This window comes from Plectropomus leopardus, chromosome 23 (genome assembly GCF_026936395.1).
Source record: "Plectropomus leopardus strain MGB_pleo_1.0 chromosome 23, ASM2693639v1, whole genome shotgun sequence".
Taxonomy (NCBI): Eukaryota; Metazoa; Chordata; class Actinopteri; order Perciformes; family Serranidae; genus Plectropomus; species Plectropomus leopardus.
The window spans coordinates 14,356,417-14,375,746 of NC_142198.1; the positions used below are offsets into that span (position 1 = coordinate 14,356,417).

At 35.8% G+C, this 19,330-nt stretch overlaps 1 protein-coding gene across 2 annotated transcripts in view; it reads left to right on the forward strand.

The window, feature by feature from the left end:
- Window positions 1-16,719, forward strand: part of usp12b (ubiquitin specific peptidase 12b) — a 30,115-nt gene extending 13,396 nt beyond the window's left edge. For both annotated transcript variants that reach the window (XM_042512380.2, XM_088073847.1), the window contains 6 exons: window positions 206-504; window positions 869-945; window positions 1,112-1,195; window positions 3,057-3,254; window positions 4,725-4,803; window positions 10,455-16,719. In XM_042512380.2, the coding sequence (XP_042368314.2) occupies window positions 206-504; window positions 869-945; window positions 1,112-1,195; window positions 3,057-3,254; window positions 4,725-4,803; window positions 10,455-10,556 (839 nt within the window). In that variant the 3' untranslated portion in view covers window positions 10,557-16,719. The remainder of the gene's footprint in view (window positions 1-205; window positions 505-868; window positions 946-1,111; window positions 1,196-3,056; window positions 3,255-4,724; window positions 4,804-10,454) is intronic.
- Window positions 16,720-19,330: the final 2,611 nt, after the last annotated feature.

Below are 19,330 nucleotides of genomic sequence, written 5' to 3' on the forward strand. Positions count from 1 at the left end.
TTGATTCTGGTTCTCCTCGCCAACACATGCTGATGTTGTTTATTTTCTGTTCTCGCTTTCTTCCTTCCTTGTCTGTGTATGCTTTTCTTTATTTATATTCTTTTGTATATTCCTCTTAAAACGTCTCTATCATTCTACATTTAAATTTTTTAAATTTTTGTCCTTCCACACATTTTTTTTGTTTTTCTACGTCTGTCCCTGTCAGAGCTTTTTGACAACTACATGCAGCAGGACGCCCACGAATTCCTCAACTACCTCCTCAACACCATCGCAGACCTGCTCCAGGAGGAGAAGAGCCAGGAGCGGCAGCAGAATGGAAAACTGGTGCAGAATGGAGGAGGAGGGGGAGGAGGAGGAGGAGGAGGAGGAGGAGGGACAGGAGGCGGAAGTGAAGGGGGAGGAGGAGGGGAAGGGGAAGGAGGAAAGGAGACACAAACAACTTGGGTCCACGAGATTTTCCAAGGAACACTGACCAATGAGACGCGCTGCCTCAACTGTGAAGCTGTAAGTGAGATACCTGAAAAAAAAGCCTGAAATGTTGAACAAACAAAAAAAAAAATACTGTTATAGTTTGAATCTTACGTGCTTAAAGTGCCAGGCAAGTGGGGCAAGAAAAAAATTATTATTTTAGGTCCTTGAAAAGTTTTTAAATTTTGTCTATGACAATGTGTGGGAACTCTGTGTCATGCATACACATTTTTACTGAGTAACACAATGTAAACATTTGTTTGTTTACAAGAAAACCTCCACATTTTAATTTTTTTTACCTGCTTGGTCCTTCACCTGTTGCTGCATTACAAAACAGTTTTTGTCTTTCTAAATGAGAGAATCAATCATATGACCTTCAGTGTCCTCACTTGCATTGCAGGTAAGCAGTAAAGACGAGGACTTCCTGGATCTGTCGGTGGATGTGGAGCAGAACACCTCCATCACGCACTGTCTCAGGTAACACAGTGCTCTTATCAATCATCCATGAAAAGGGAAATCAGTCTTTTATGCTCATCTGATGTGTAAATCAACAGAGAATTGAATTTTACATCAGGGGTCTTCGGTTTTCTTAAATGATGCTGATTTGTGTTGGTAAATGTGTGTGCGTGTGTCTTCTTAACAGGGGCTTCAGCAACACAGAGACGTTATGTAGTGAATACAAATACTACTGTGAGCAGTGTCGCAGCAAACAGGAAGCCCAGAAAAGGTGAGTAACATCATCAGCTGGGAAATTGTTCTCTAGGATGTCTCACTAAAAAGCATCTGGAGGAGAGAGGAGGCTTGTCAGAGGAGCTGTGAGTGAGGAGGCAGAGGCGTATCATGCGGAAGTCTTTTCGGCGCCAGTGATGTATAAAAGAAGTGTGACAGACAGCCGATGATGCAGCTGTGCCACACATCATATTTAAATGACGCAGCTTCACAATGATGCCAAGCGTGTCTCATTTTGTCAAATGCCTGTTGCCTCGTCTCCTCCTTCCTCGTGTCTCTTGCTTGCCTCCTCTGCTCACATCTCAGGAGGGAGGGACGGAGACGCGAGTAGAACAAGCAGAGATGCACAAAGTGAAAGTGAGAGAAGCATTTAGAATCTGAGTCTTTCGTGTGTTTGTCCTTTCTTTCGTGTGGTTTTGAATGTAACGGTTAGAACAGGCCAGTAGTTATGTGATTAGTTGAGCAATGGGCAACTATTCTGATAGCCGAAAAATTGTTTAAGCCATTTTTTCAGCAAAAAATGTATTGGTTACAGCTTTTCAATTGCTCAATTTTGTGCTTTTCTGCATTTTATATCACTGTTTATAGAACATCTTTGTGGGCTTTTGGTCAAACAAAACAACGTATTTAAAGACATCACCTTGGACTGTTTGGCTTAACGATTGTCAAACTATTTGATAACGATAATAATCAGCAGTTGCAGCCCTAATTTTATCCTCCATTTGAAGTATTATATTATTACAATTACAATTTATACATTCATAATTCCATTTTTTATTGAGATATTGTACAGTTGTTTGGTCTAAATTGATAAAATAATATTTTTAACTAAATGGATTTTCTTGTAGAGAAATGAAAGCGAACTTTTATCGAACATGAGATATGAATCCTCAGTGCTTGATTAAATATTGGTAATTAGTCATCATCAAAATAAGGTAGTAATACTCCTGGCAATATTAATTTCTCATTTTTTTGAACAAATGTATTCATTGCATCATTTTTTGTAGTTTGTTTCAGACTTCGAACTTTAAGTTTTAAGGGGGTGTGTTGTTGATTTAATCACATGAAAGCGTTAAGAGATTTAGGGCGTTATGAAAATCTTTCATCTGAATCACCACATTGTCTCTACATAGCTGTGCAGAAGGGGTTCTAACCGCAGTCACACAGCTATTTATATAGCTGTATGTATGTTTTTCTAAGCGGACGATTACGGTGAAACTTTGTTGCATTAGAAGAAACCCCTGAAACCACATCTGATGTTGTCACAGCAACCATTCAGGGACTTCGTTTCATTCTGACAAGTTCATCAGGGGCATTTAGAGCTTATCAAGGTGAAGATTAGCTCATTATTAAAGCCTCTAATTATGTATATTATTAACTAATACAACCGCTGGACGTTGCTCTCAAGTTTTCACAATGACACTTCAAAAGTTTCACAATGTAACCAAAAAAAAAAAAATAAGCAACTGTTAGCAAATGTCCTGTATTTTTATACATACCATCCACAGTTTTTGAGCCCCTTCTAAGTGCACCAAGTAACATCCATTAGTCTAAAAGAGCCATGCTGTCACCAGCTCCTGCACATTGCATTAACACTGAGCAGAATGCTGTGAGAGCACGAGCCAGAGGTTCAGCCAAATTAGGAGGAGAGCGAAGCGTCTAAAAACAGACTTCTTGTTCCTGATAGGGGGTCTGGAACAGTAATGGCGTCAACATGGAAAGCTTTTAGCTCTGAGTTTTTCTTGGGAATTGCTGCCTGTCTTTGCGTGATTCCCTCCTGGTGTTTTTCCACGAACCTTTTATAAGCTGTTGAGTGTTTTGTTCAGTTCAGAGATGAGTGTTTCTCTCCTCTCCATCAGGATGAGGGTAAAGAAGCTACCGATGATCCTCGCCCTCCACCTGAAGCGCTTTAAATACATGGACCAGCTGCACCGCTACACCAAACTGTCCTATCGCGTCGTCTTCCCCCTGGAGCTCCGCCTCTTCAACACATCCGGGGACGCCACCAACCCCGACCGCATGTACGACCTGGTGGCTGTTGTTGTACACTGTGGCAGGTTCGTTCTTCTTTTGACTTGATTTTTTGAACGTTATGGACTTGCATGCTCTGGTGTGTAAAAGCATGTAAACCCTCTGCAGCATCATTCGAAATTCAAAATTGCTTCTGTAGCCTGATCGAAACTAAAAAAATTAAAATTAACTTCATAATGTTGGAAAACAAAGACAAAGAAACTCTGCATTTCTGAAGTTGTTTGTGGTTTTTTCACTTGATTTTCTGTCCATCAACTTATCAGCATTTTTTTTTGCGTTAATAATGTGATGCTGTAAACAATGACAAGAAAATATTGATTTCATATAATTAATTTATAATATTATTTGGAGGATTTTAACATTGCACACCCAAGATATCTTAAATCAGTTATTTTCAATGGCTGTAGGTCAGATTTCTGTAAAATGTCCCCATTAAATGTGTTGTTTATAAGAGTGTTAACCACAATTATCGAATAATCCCATTTAAAAGGATGTTTTGTGGCTGGATCTCTGATTTTCATATGAGTACATGAATGCGGCATAAGAGTTACAGCCAAAATCTGTCTGTGGTGACAATGCAGGCTGAGAATGATCTCTTTTATTTTAAATTTTTTTCAGATTTAGCCTACTAATATGGACAAAGAAAATGTAGTTGAAATAGTTCATCCATTTATTTAGTTTATTCACTAAAATCTAACTTAATTCATAAAATGCAGTGCTTCACATTAAAATAACAATCAAAATAACAATAGACACAACAACAATTATTAGTATTATTATTACAATTAACTTGACATTAGTAATAATAAATACATTTCATTTTTGATTTAAAAAAACAAGATTACAAAGTGCTTTACATAGTTGTTCCAGGATTAAAACAATTCAAGACTACAAACAAGGCAAATTATATCAGACAATTAAGATAATACAATAAAATACCCAACAATAAGCTAAAACAATAACAATAAAGCAGATTAGACATGCTGAAAATACAACTGAGTCCTAGCGTGTTTTGAGCATGAAGTGGTAACACAAGATAAAAAGATAAATACAGAAATAAAATAAATGAACAGAAGAGATAACATGTGCAGGGATCCTGCGGAAGTTTCTCGCTGCTGTTTTTGGAGGTTGATTAGTTGACGTCAGCTAATTTGTAAGCGAGCATGTGTAAGTTATTAGTCGCTGGATCGTCTTCATGCAGAAGTGATGTAATCTCCCAGCGGTGCTCTTCTCAGGTCGATAAACGTTGAATAAAGAGTTGATAATCCTCAGCCTGTTACTCCCACATTCTTAAGTCAGCATCAGAACATCCCTACATAAAAGATTTAACAGTAAATGATGTTTTCAGAGCAATTATTTCATGTTTTTTTACTGCTGTGTCCTTAACAGTAACATCCAAATTTATATCTTTACATGGTAATAAAAGAAAAACCATTAACCACTAATGCCCGTCTGGTATTTTCATTATGTGTCTGACTTGTCGTTCCTCTCTGCAGTGGTCCCAACCGCGGGCACTACATCACCATCGTCAAGAGCCACGGCTTCTGGCTGCTGTTTGATGACGACATCGTAGAGGTAAGACACATTTTATAATTATTTCTCCTCCTTCTTTTTGACAACCACATTCAAATTTAGTCTTTAGTATTTGTTTTTTAAAATAAATGGCCATCTCTTTCAATTTACCATGAATCAGATGTCTTCAAATTTCACATACAACCAGTAAACAACCAGTGCCAACTTAAAATGCGTAACAGTACTAAATGATTCCGCATCTCATGTTTAGCAGTTGTTTAAATTCTTTAGCTTTAGATAAATCTGATACTTTGCAAAGGAGCAACTAATCCTCCAAAATCAACATGAAAAAAAATTAAAAGTAGAGCTGGATAGTTTGATAATTAACTTTAAATGGTTGGAAAGTGAGCAGAAAAAATACTGACATCACCATTTTCATTAAATCGCCCTTGTTTTCTTATTTTATTCATTTGCAAATAAATCTTAGAATGATTACTATTTATAAAACACTACTAAACAAAAGCTTCACCAGACAACATTGACTGTTAAAAAAAAACTAAAACATGAATAAGAAAATTTGACTGGCTTTAAAACAAAGCAAATATGGAAACGGTATAAAATTAATGGAATAAGGAGGCATAATTAAGAAAAATAACTGTATAAGCTAAAAGTACTACTTAAGATTTGAAAAGCGGTTTATAAGAACGAGAACATGATGTGTAAATGTAAAGTAAAAACTCAGGATACCAAATTGATTGTCTTATTGATCTACCACTTTTAGCACCGATCATCATCTCCAATCAAAGATTGAATTCCCAATCAGCCGTCCAGAGTTTCCCACCTTGTCCTTACCAGGCAGGAATTTCAAATAGCCGTCCTTCCAGACTCTGTGTAGATCCTGGCGCTCCCACTGTTGTGTCTGGAGTTCTTGGGACGGGCCGACCTAGATACCTTAACCTTTACTAAGTTATGTGGAGTTTAAAATCGGGTTTAGCAATCGAGATACAATTGGAGGAATAGTAACGTGGATGAAAGCATTCATAAAGGATAAATGTAAGAAGATAGCAGGAAAGAAAATAGAAAGAAGAGTTCAGAAAGAAGACGATAACTGCCTCAGATTAGAGTGCAGGATTAGCTCAAAGCCTCGTGGACAAGATCTGGAATGAGAATAATGTGTAGCTGCTTTATCCTTTTTTCCTGTTCCCTCTCATGTTCAGCACATACCTGCTGCAGTTTTACTTTGAATTCGAATCACCCCAGCTGTGGAGTTATTTCTTCTTCTTCTACTCCTGCCTATAGTTCTTCTTTGTCCACTACTACTTCTGTTAGCACTACCTCTTCTACTATTACCACTACTATCTTCTCTCCTACTACCACTAGTTCTTTTTCTTCTACTACTTCTTCTACTTCTCTTCTACGTTTGCTAGTACTTCTTTTACTGTCTCCTCTACTACTTCTTTTCTCTACCATATCTTCTACCACTGCTACTACTACTAGTACTTCTTCTACGCTGCTACTACTACTTTTCCTCTTCCACTAGTACTTCTATTTTCTACTCTCCTACTAATGCTTCTAGTAGTACTACTTCTTCTCTTCTCTTCTCCTAGTAATACTACTATCACTACGACCACTACTTCTTCTTATATCTCCTCCCCCACTGCTGCTGCTGCTATTACTACTTGTTCTACTAACACCTCTTCTACTTTCTCTACTGCTGCTGCTACAACTGCTTCTACGACTACTTCTATTTCTGCTACTGCAAATAATAATACAACCACTTCTTTTACTACTACTTCTACAATTTCATCTTCTGCTACTACTAATACTACTGCTACTACTATCTCTTCTTTTACTTCATCTATTACTTTAAAAACAGCAACTAAAGAATAAGTCTTTCACTAAAACAATATTCAAATATCAGTTTTTAATATAACAGTAGTTCTTACGAAATTGCCGATCCCCTGCTGCTATAAAGCCATCTGCTCTCATCTCTAAAATAAAGAAAAGAAAACATGGCCGCCTACAAAGAAACAGCAGCCTGACATCCGTCTAACATGTGTGATAGCACTCAGCTAACAGTTTCCCAGCTCACCTCTCAGTATGCTGCCATCTGCACTGTATGACAGCAGCACAGTGATAGTGAAGATAAAGTAATGATGTATCAATCCAAATACAGCAAACTTACAGCATCGCCAACCCTGCAACATAATAAAGTACATCAAATCAGACTGTAGTTTTAGTGTTGGCCTGATGGAGCTCTTAAATCATTGGCAGTCAACCACATCAGTACAAGGCCAAAGCCTCTGCATGCTGCTGTGTTTCAGCTGCAGCTAAGTAACCTTTCAGTTTGTTGTTTTTCTTTCGCCAAAAAGAACAGTATGCCACAGCAATCAAGCTATCAGCGGTTAGCTGACTGTGCAGTCATGATGCTTAAACGTTTCAGGGTTTATGAAGTACAATCTGTATTAGAAACTAATTACATATGTAAAAAAATATGTATTATAGCTGCAGCAGTGCTGTGCAAAAAATCCTGGCCAGTTGCATACTGCAGATACTGTACACAAAACTAATGATGTGTTATTTTACAGGTCTGTGATTTTCAAATATTTTCTTAGTAATTTTCTTGGAAAGAACTACACAATTTACTTCTAATTACAGGGTCATTAGGAATTTCTTGGAAAGAGAGACTTTAGTAAATATTCATTACTCTTATTATTTTATTGAAAACTTTATTCTCTGTTTAAGTTATGAGATAAAGGTTACATTTTTTGCATGTTTATCTGACTAAACATCTCTCTGTGCTAAACAATGGATTGGAATCAATTAATTTGAAGTATACCAATTAAACATAGTCTCTATTATTTGTAACAAATTACACAGTTTTGTCGCTGAATCATCTTAGGAAATTATTTTTAAGTTACAGACCTGTAAAATAAAGCGTTGTCCAAATAATATTTAATACAATAAGATAATAATTCATTAATCATTCATTAATGAGTCTACCAAAAGCACATTTCTTTGTGCTCATATTCCTAGTATTGCCCTTTTAAGTACTATACCAGTGATTCCACAAGTTTTAACTAACTTTACTACAAATGTATTTTACACTTTTGAATGCATACTGTCCCATTTTAGATTTTTTCCCCCATGTATTTTTCCTACTGTTCAACCATTGATTTTTTCTAATTTCCATATCTTATAAAAATGGTTCTTTAGTTCCTTAAAAGTCTAAAAATGACTTAAATTCAATTTTATAAATATTAGACCTTAAAAGTCAACGAATAGTCTAAAATTTGAATTTCTGATGTCTTAATTACCACAAACATTTTGTATCTAAATTCATTTATCCATCTTTTTGTAAGAATGAGTCAAGCTTTTTTTTGTCTTAAAAACATTAAATTTAGACACCCTGCAGACTCTTGAAACTTGATTGATCCTTTACAGTAAAGCTGCAAAAATTGTGTAAATATTACAATGTTTTCATTGCAAAGTAATGTCATTTAAGTGCTTATTGACCTAAAAACTCCAAACATCCATCCAAAAGTCAAGCATGGTTCAATAGTCTGCCAATATAGCAACAGATTTGAACCAATGGCGGTCTGGAATTTCAGAAAAATACAATTTAAATGTCTAAATCAAGTCATGCAAAGCCAATGGTATGCTCCATTTTAAGTATTTCTGATTGAGCCCAACTTTGCATTCTTTAATTTTGTTCCCCTTTTTTGTAAGTGTGGATCCAATTCAGAGAGCGTTCTAGTTTGACTCAGTCAAAATGGTTTATTTTACTTTAAATCTTGCTGTTGGTGGGAGAAGTCACTCTGCTGTTTGAAAACAGAGGACACTGTTCAGTCACAGTCATCAAGGTCTGATGTTTAAATCTGATCCTCATCACCAGTGTATTTTTCCACTATGATGGGAAGGAGGCCCAGTCAAACATCTGGCCCACAAACTGAGTTCTGGAAGATTCCACTGAGTTTGCAGAGCAGAAACACAAACTAATCATTTTTTATGGTTTGTGGAGATTTGCTGGCTTTTTTTTTTGTGTATGCAGGCCCTCATTCTCTTCCATAAATCTGTCTTTTTTTACTTCTGATAAGTTTTATCTATCTTTCATATCTTTCCACCCAGAACTGAAGCTGCAGCCACTTTTCTTTCACCACAAATTCAAAAGCACAATTCTCTCTTTCTTTGGACAAAGCGGCTACACCAAATTAGAAACAGTTGTCAAGGCCAAATCTCAAGATATCCATTGTCAACATACTCTATTTTAAATGGAGATTTGGTAGCAAATGAAAACAAAAGCGCAAACCTCCTCAAAGATTTTATGTCATCTTTATAAAAAGGTTCATCGAGGTTGTGGAATCTGAAATATGTTTTGTGGCTGCTAGTATATCTATGCATATGTAAAGATATATATGGTAATAATCTTAATCATAGTAGTGAAAGCTAAGCTATGTCCATAGATATAAGTAGAAATCCAAGAAAAATATTGACTTGTGGTAAAACTTTCTTGTAAATTTTTAATTTGTTACAAATACTTGTGCTAAAGCTTTCAAATTTACACATTTAGGGCAAAAAAATTGAATGCTTTCTATAAAAACAAACTCCTGCAGCTTTTTGCAAAAACTGTATTTTTCACGCAAACTTCAGAATAATTTAGGAGTTCATAAAAAGACTTAATGCAGAAAGTTTGCTGCCTTCATTAATTTACAGGATGTTCTAATTTTGTTATTTTTCCTAATCTTGGTAGAAGGCAGCTAAATTTTCAACATTTTGGGAAAACACATATTGTTAAAAAGAAAATGTCATTGTTAATGTTTGTTTCAGTCATTCTAGTGTTTCTGCTACTAACAAAGAAGAAAAGTCAGTATGTCAAAGCCCAATTAAATTTGTTTTTTCATACAAATTTTAATTGTTATGCCCCCAATGTCAATTTTGTCCCTGTGGTATAGAAAATAGTATCAAGTATCAGTATTTTTCGAGGTATCAAAGTTAGAAATTTTAGTATCATGGCAACACTGCTAAGTTAAGATAATTTGAAAAGAAGACAAAAGTATATTTCCCAAAATGCTGAAATGGGGATGGGCGAGTTTGACTAAATACTTTGGTATTAATTTCGTGACAATTTTGTAGAGCTTTTTCTTAGTGCTTTCACAAAATATTTGCAAATTTATTTATTTTTTAATAGATAATCATTAGTAACATGGATATACTAACTAAGTGGGTCAAGTCAAATAATAGAACAGTTTGACTAGAATAGTCTGACAAGGTCATAAAATTACGTCACTTTACTGTAATGCTACCAGGAAAGGTCAACATTAACACATATAAATATGCTAAATCTAAAGTGATATTTAGTCTAATATCACAATCTGGATATAATGTTGATATTTCTTCCAGCCCTATTCAGAACTTTTACTTGACAGTGTAGCGACACAGCTGTCATCAAATGTTTTAGGAAAAGTAGTTTAATTCCGGAGTCCAAAGGGGACAACTTTATTCTCAGACTAATGCATTTCATTTGGTGACCTTCGTCAGGGTCATCCTGTCATTATGTCATTAAAAAAGTGTTTTCTCTCAAAAACAAAGGTCAAATCACCAGACTGTCTGTGCCAAAGGCCACACGGCGAATCTATTGTTCTGTGTACTAAAAGTGTTGCCTGTTACTCTGCTTTTATGTCTAAAGTCGAACAATTTATCATCTTTTCTTGCAGAAAATTGACGCGCAGGCGATCGAGGAGTTCTACGGTCTCACATCGGACATTTCCAAGAACTCTGAGTCGGGATACATCCTGTTCTACCAGTCCAGAGACTGAACCAGCTAACGGTAAATCCCTAACAGACTGTCACTCAGCAGAGGGGGAGGCGCTTATGGCTGCCACCGGCTCCGCCTAGTACGCTCACATAAGTATCCAGGCTTTACTTACTACAGGCGGAGCTTTGCACTGGAGCGCCATTCAGAATGGGTAGAGACATGTGCAGGTCGCATGCCAGCCTCCTGGATTACGACAAATCCTCTGAGCCCACGCTGCAAAAAGCACCTTAAAAACAAAAAAGATGGCTGAATCTGAACACTCGCTTTGCACTTGGGCATCAGCTGGGAAGACCGAGTAACACCAATCCAAGAGGCTGACATGGCCTTGTGCACAGCGGTCCATTTTTGGAGGTAGTTTGGGAGTGTTGAGACGATGCAGAGTAACCAATCAACTGTTTCGGATGAGACACAGGATTGTAATCCTCCTCGTCAAAATAACCATCAGTGTCATCACAGTCTTCTTTAGCGGTTTTTTTTTTTGTGTGTTTATATTATACCGTGCTAAATTAGCTTTATGCTAACTCACAGGTACCATGCATTCACCCCACCCAAAAATCATTCTGGAGACAGAGAAACTAATTTCTGACAGCCTTGTTAGAAGTCCCACCTGTTGTAACAAACCCACTGGCACTACCTTTGAGTGATTGAATAGCTTGAACGTGTGTTCGGAGCGCAGCGTGCTGATGCAGTTGCTAGTTTGCAGTGTTTGTGTCATGAAGTGGTGCTAATAACATACAGTGTTATAGGCGGGGCGTGACGTGGAAAACAGCCACCAGAGAGAAGTTGACAAATCAGATGGATCATTACTTTCTCTTCCTTTTCTTTTTTTTCCCGAGATTATCTTAAATATTAAAAAAAGGGAAAAATCTGAATTGATCAATAATACAATTTAAGCATTTAATGTTTGTTTTTTTAAAAATTGCATTGAGATACGTTTTTCTGTAAACTGCCGCAAAAAATCACTATATTCCAACCTTTTTAAAACATTTTAATGAAAGAAAAATGGTGAAAACCAAAAACAATAAGCTTTACAGATGCATAGGAGAAAGCAATGAGTGAAAGTGGCTGGCAGAAGTTTTAGTTTTTACGTTTTCTGGTGTGTTGTGCCATTACAGGTCATATTTGGTGCCACCGCGGATAAAGTTTTGAAGGAAGGAAAACAACATAAGCTAACTGTTGTTTTAAGAGGGCTTTTCATGGTTTTGATAGCAAGCACGGTCTCTTTTTGCAGTTTGCTTTCAAAGTTTTGTGTTTTAACATTCTTGACTTTATTAAAGTTGCCAGAATATGCACATTTTTACCATTTTTAAAGGGACACATTCAGAGACAAATACTTTATATTTCCTTGAAGTCAGTTGCGACATCCAAACGGTCACATTTTGTACAGGTTGATTGTTTGCGTTTAGCGCGTCTCGTCCTTTAGTTCCTTATCGAAGCTTTATTTCTGGACCGCAAACTCTAAACACCTCCATACAGACGCCTTGCTGCAGCTGGTTCAGTACGCCTCATTATATCAGCTACCAATCACACGCCGGCAGATTTTGAGTCTGGCTTAAGTGTCTCTCCTGCAGCTGCAGCTCTGGCAGGCACTCAGATCTTTTACATAACATGTTTTTCACTCCAGAATCTTAAATTGGAGCCCTCAGTGAAGCTGAGAGATGCTAACGGTCTGCTGATGAGGAGTGCGTCCACTGCCGGGGACATGTTTTCTTTAGTGCAGTAAGACTGTCTCTGTCTGATGTTTGTCTCAGTCGTTTAAAATGGATTCCTCTCCTACGCGGCTTTTAAAATCTAATTTAGCACAGCAGGAAAGAGCTGAGGATGATCATCAGGATGACTCCTGATTTCGTGTTGACTTATCTGCTTTTAAAATAATCGAACAAATGAAACTGCGCGAAATTTTCCGCTTCTCTAGTGTGAGGCTGTTTTTCTCTTTCTTTTATCACTGTAGATTCAAACCCTAGGGGAGTTTTTCCATTACTGAAAATTTTAAATCAATTAATTTATAAAACAACTCAATAATGAAAATAATCATTAGCAACAGCCATATCAAAATACATTTCATCAGCTGGTAAAAACTGGAAATGATCTGCTTCCGTAGGTCTTTCACAAGAGTAGTAGTATTTCAGCAGATTGTCAATTAATTTAATGAAAAAAACACCTGGCATTAATAATCAACCCCCCTTCATTTATAGATATAAACTTTCGCAGAGGTTGTGTGGCTAATACAAACAATTTACAACCTCAACAGGTAGTAAAATGTCAGTAAACAGTAAAAAGTGCATCTCACCTTGTCAGACTCAAAGGAGGTGCTTTTAAATTGCATCTTTTTTCCTACAGACAAAAAAATGTTTGTTTACAATGATAGAAAACGGAGAAAGACACCTTGCATTTGAGAAGCTATAGCCAGTAAATGTTTGACATTTTTTCTACAGAGGCAACAATTATCAAAACTAGTTTTCAGTTGATTGACTAATTACTTATAAACTAATCATTTCGCATAAATCTTTAAATGATTTTAAGAAGCAGTAAGTCGTGCTGGGGTAAATGGCTGTAACTGATGGGTTTTAACTGCGCTGTGGAAAGGAAAAGCATCTTGAAGACTTAAAACGTTTTCGAAAACTGAAGCCTCCCGATAGTCAACAACCTCCTTTTTCACCTCAGTTTTTTGAACGCACAAACAAACCAAATGTAGATTTTTGTTGGGTTTTTTTTGTTTAGTCGTGTTTTTTGAAGTATGTTTTGATGCCGCAAACTTTGTGAGGCTTCACCTGACTGGGCTGTCCCAGATTAACAGGCAGCCTGTCAGTCTTAGTAAACAAGCTGCAGCAGATGGAGAGAGAATGGAAACATGCTCTCTGCAGCCTTTAAAGGTGTTTGTATTCTACAGTAGCTGAGAGCGGTGGGTCGGTTATTATATGAATGTTATAATGTACAGTAACATAAAAACAGGGCTGCTGCTCGACCTGTAAAAACACACTTTAGAGTCGGGTTCGTCTCAGTAATCTTAAGTTGCTCTCTTTCCTGCTAAGACAAAAAAAGCACTTTTAACAACATCATTTTGTAACAAAAATACTTTAATAAGAAGTAATTCATTTCATTTTGGATGCCCAATAGCAAAAGTAATGGATTCCAGTTTATCATTACATATCCAAACTCATATTATACCCGATTTTTTAATTTAGGATGTGAAATCTGGTGTCCAGTTTGGTTACTTTGTTTTCAAAATGCCGTAAATGAAAGGAGGATATAGAGCAACTTAAACTGACGTGTCCCAAACCTTTCGCTTCACTCACAGGGTCGAAGCTTCAAAGTCAACACTATTTCTATTTCCTGTCTGTGCTGCTCTTAAACTCAACTAATTTACATGAAGGAAGATTTTTTGCTCGGTGTTAAATCTCTTTTGGGGGTCAATCCACTGTTTCCATCCGTTCTACAATTTTTGATAGTCAAAAAATGTAGTTTGCGGGTTATTTCCAGGCACCAACAATAAACTGTGGACTCCCTTATCCCTTTGAAACATGCAAATTAGTTTGATTTTTTTCAAAAGCGTGGACAGAAGGCAGTAATCCGCTTGATCGATGTGATTGTAACTTTAGAAAAATTACAAACTCTTGTGATAAAACAATGTCTAAAAATGTTGCAACTTGCATCCCAACTCTTTAAAAATCCCGGAAGGACAATGTCTTTAGAAAAAATAACCCAAAAATGACCTAAAAATTTAGTTTAAAAAAAAGACTGAAAAAACCAAAAAGGATATGACTTGGGAAAAGTGCTTAAAATTTAAATTTAAATTTAAATTAAATTAAAAAAAATTAAGCAAAATATTTTGAAATATATGATTATGATAGTTATAAATACAATTTTCTAGACATTTCTTTCCCTAGCTTTTTAAAAATATTAATTTCCAAATTCCAACTGATTTCTTGCAATTTGCGAAACAGTTCCTGCCAAGTTCCCCACCATGTTTTTTTGAAAAAAATCAAATCAATTTGCTTAGGGTTCAAAGGTTTAAATACCTAAATATTGCACAGGAAAAGTGATGTTGATCCAGGTTTCAAAGGGTTAAGAGTTACTTTCATATATGATGCGCTTATATATTAAGCGTTTTAAGGAAAACTTTCATTTACTCATTGTTTGAATGAAAAAAAAACAAGCACAAAAGCACATTATTTGGGGGGATTAAAGTCCGCAGATTCACTTTGAGGCTGATTATGACTGTCTTTAAATGAAATGCAGTTTTAATGGAAATCATCAGTTCCCAAAATTGTAAATGTGTCTATTGAAATTTGTTTGGCTAGGCAAAGCGTCGGAAACTTACGTTTAAGCAAGGCTCTTTTTTATTTAAATACTATAAATAATATTATGAATGTTTATTTTCATTTTTACTAGATGTTTCACTTGTTTTTTTTTAAATCTATTTCACTTATTTTACAAGTCTACCATTCTTGTGTAGGCATCTCTGGATATTTGAAGATTATTTTTTTGTTTGATTTGAAAGTGTGTGACGAGAGATGTTGATGTGTACATAAATACAGATGTTATTATTGGAAATATAAATACTTGCTTGCTTGAAATAATCAGCGGACCTAGATCAAAAATATTAGTCGATATTATGTCTCAAAATACGTTTATTCTGGTAACGAATCAATACGCCTGGCATTTAAAAGGTAACAAGCCCCATCAATCTGACGTCCCAGGCAGCCTCAACCAAGCAGCCCCAAAGTAAAATAGCTCAATGTAATCTGACAGGTCACATTATAGCAAACAAAAAACTGACTGAAGTTTTCGTACAAAAAAAACTGCTGTGCAGAAAGTGACTGACCAATAACTGTTCTGTGTAATACTGCGTTAAAGGAAAAAGCCACTTTAAAGTACAAACACTGAGAAATCAAACAAATCAGTTATTATCATAATTTGGTGTTAAGTGTTTCCCATGATTAGCTTTTCAAAGGTTAATTAGACTTTTTGTTCATAATCAAGATGTTGAAGATCAATAATCTTTTTATATTGGCTTTACAAAAACGTTTTTTTTTTCTGGTGGTTAGTTTGTAGTAGCTTGTCCACGAGAGAACACTTTATTTTTCAGTTGTAAAATCATCTAGTCAACACATATATTGATTATATAATAAGGCAAAATCATTCACGATTAATCTAACGGTTGTAAGCAATATGCAGAGATTTTATGAAATATTTTGAGATTTCATGTACAAGAATGAAATAAACATTTGTAAATAAAATGATAAGTAAAATTATGACATTAATTATTCAAAAACTTCAAAAAAGGCTATTAATCTGAACAAGGATTCAGTGTTAAGTTTCATTACTTTGAGTAATTTACTCAAAAAATGTCTTTGATACAAAGATCAAATCATGCCACCTAAAACTGATCTTCACCATGCTGATTATTTGCCTAATTAATCTTAAGATCATGCGATAAATAACAATAACTGACGTGCGGGTGGATTTTTCCTTTAACAGTTTAAATGTCCTGTCCTCTAAGGCTTTGATATTCCATATCGCTCCCACTTTTCAAACTCACAAAGAATGTAAATGTTTCGAGCCCCGTATGTGACGGGCAAAAAGTGACCGAATGTGTCATTAACACTGATATTGTACGTTGCAAATAACTGGTGTGCTTAGTGACAGCAGCCTCACAGAGACGAACAAACCAAATTACTGATATGATATTAAATAAACAAAATAGCTCCATACCCTCAGAAAAGAGCCAAACTCGTAAAGTTTTTACAAGTTTTTACTTTGGATTTAAACTTTTAGAAAAGTTTATATACATGACTCAGACTAAAGCTCAGAAGACTGTGGGTAAAAACAATCATTGCGATTGAGTCTTTTCTGAGTGGTCTGTTTTTATTTTAACGCCAATCTGAGACACAGACGTGTTTTTTATTTGGTGTTTGTCGGAGACATTTTGTCGGCCATGAAACAGCACAAAGACAGAGGCCTTTCAGCTCTATCTATGGACAGATCAGAAGGACAAACAATTGAATCGTTGTGTTGTGAGTGTTTGTGGAGGCTGCTGTTGCTGCACATTATGCTGTCTGAAGTTCTTCTGAATACATGTAGATGCAGTGAAGTTTGGGAATGATGGCTGGTTCTGATGGTGTCCAAACTGAAATAAAACAGACTGGTTTTTAGGATGGAAATATCTTGACTGTCTTCTGTGCTTTGTGTGCGTATTCGGTGTGTTCTCAATATTTTGACGAGGCAGGAATTCAGTTTAGTTTTAAAGAGACATTATTTAAAAGTGAATGAAATGACTCGAACGACTTAAAATGGTTTCAAACGGCTTTTTTAGATTGCCCTGAAAACAGATGAAGTTGATTAAAATCATGTTTTGACATTTTTCGCCATACTATATAGTATATTTTCGGTGTTTTTGGCTGTTTTTCCACATTCTATGCTATGGTGTGTTTCGGCACATGTCATATTTGACATTTTTCGCCATACTATAGAAAGGCATTTTCTTTCTTTTTTTCGACATACCATATAATGGTGTTTTTCAATGTTTATGCAACATTCTTTGCTATGGCGTGTCCCAACACATTATTTTATGCTGTTTTAAACTGTTTTCAGATGTTTTTGGGGCATGTCATATTTTGACATTTTCGCAGTACTGCAGTATGGCATGTTTGGTCATTTTTTTCAACATGCGATATTATTTAGGTTTTTGGCCGTTTTTGCAACATTCAATGCTATGGCGTGTCTTGGCACGCTATTTTATGCTGTTTTCGGGACATATCATATTTTGACAATTTTCGCAGTACCATAGTAAGGCATTTTTGGTCGACATGCTATATTATGGTGTTTTGGGCCATTTTTGCAACATTCAGTGCTATGGCGTGTCTTGGCACACTATTTTATTGTTTTCAGATGGTTTTTGGGATGTCATATTTTGATGTTATTCACAGTACTAAAGTATGGCATCTTTGGTCATCTTTTTGACATGCTATATTATGGAGTTTTGGGATGTTTTTGCAACATTCTATGCTATGGTGTGTCTCGGCACACTATTTCAGGCGATTTTCAAATGTTTTTGGGACAGATCTTATTTTGACATTGTTCGCAGAACTATAGTATTGCACTTTCGATCTTTATTTCAGTATATGAAATAACCATAGTAAGGCATTTTCCATCATTTTTTGGACATGCTATACGTGCATATATAGATGCAACATTTTATGCTATGGCGTGTCTCAGCACGCTATTTTATGCTGTTTTAAGCTGTTTTTGGGATGTGCCATATTCTTAGGCATATTATTATCATATCATATCATATTATTGCGCGATATAATGATGTTTTTGGACATTTTTTTCAACATTCTATACTATAGTGTGTCTCGGCACAGTATTTTAGGTGTTTTTCTGATGTTTTTGGGACATGTCTTATTTTGACATTTTTCTCAAAACAATTCTATTGCATTTTCGGTTTATTTCAGTAAATTAAGGTGTTTTTGGCCCTTATTGCAAAATTCTATGCTATGATGTGTCTCAACACGCAGAAATCACCATAATTTGGCATGTCGAGGAAATGAAATAGAGACCAAAAACACATAATTTGGCATGTCGAAAATCTGGTAAGGCAAAAATGTCAAAATTTGACACGTCCCAAAAACTGTTGAAAACTACTGGAAACTGCTAAGAATAGCCTGCCAAGACACCATAGCAAAGAAATTTGCAAAAAAAAACCAAAACAGCATAATTTGGCATGTGGAAAATCTGACCAAAAATCCAAGACTATAGTAAGGCAAAAAGTCAAAATTTGACACATCCCAAAAACTGTTGAAAGCAGCTGAAAACAGCTTAGAATACCCTTCCAAAATGCGCTATAGCAAAGAAAGTTGCAAAAACAGCCAGAAACAGCATAATTTGGCATGTCGAAAATCTGACCAAAAATCCAAGACTATAGTAAGGCAAAAAGTCAAAATTAAATTTGACACGTCCCAAAAACTGTTGAAAACAGCTGAAAACAGCTTAGAATAGCCTGCCAAAACGCACCATAGCAAAGAAATTTGCCAAAAAAAGCCAAATACAACATAATTTGGCATGTCGAAAATCTGACCAAAAATCCAAGACTATAGTAAGGCAAAAAGTCAAAATTTGACAATCCCAAAAATGGTTGAAAGCAGCTGAAAACAGCTTAGAATACCCTTCCGAAATGCGCTATAGCAAAGAAAGTTGCAAAAACAGCCCAAAACAGCATAATTTGGCATGTCGAAAATCTGACCAAAAATCCAAGACTATAGTAAGGCAAAAAGTCAAAATTTGACACATCCCAAAAACTGTTGATAACAGCTGAAAACAACTTAGAATAGCCTACCAAGACACGCCATAGCAAAGAAATTTGCAAAAAAAAGCCAAATACAACATAATTTGGCATGTCGAAAATCTGACCAAAAATTCAAGACTATAGTAAGGCAAAAAGTCAAAATTTGACACATCCCAAAAACGATTGAAAACAGCTGAAAACAACTTAGAATAGCCTGCCAAAACGCACCATAGCAAAGATATTTGCAAAAAAAAAGCCCAAAATAGCATAATTTGGCATGTCGAAAATCTGACCAAAAATCCAAGACTATAGTAAGGCAAAAAGTCAAAATTAAATTTGACACGTCCCAAAAACTGTTGAAAACAGCTGAAAACAACTCAGAATAGCCTGCCAAAACGCACCATAGCAAAGAAATTTGCAAAAAAAAGCCCAAAACAACATAATTTGGCATGTCGAAAATCTGACCAAAAATCCAAGACTATAGTAAG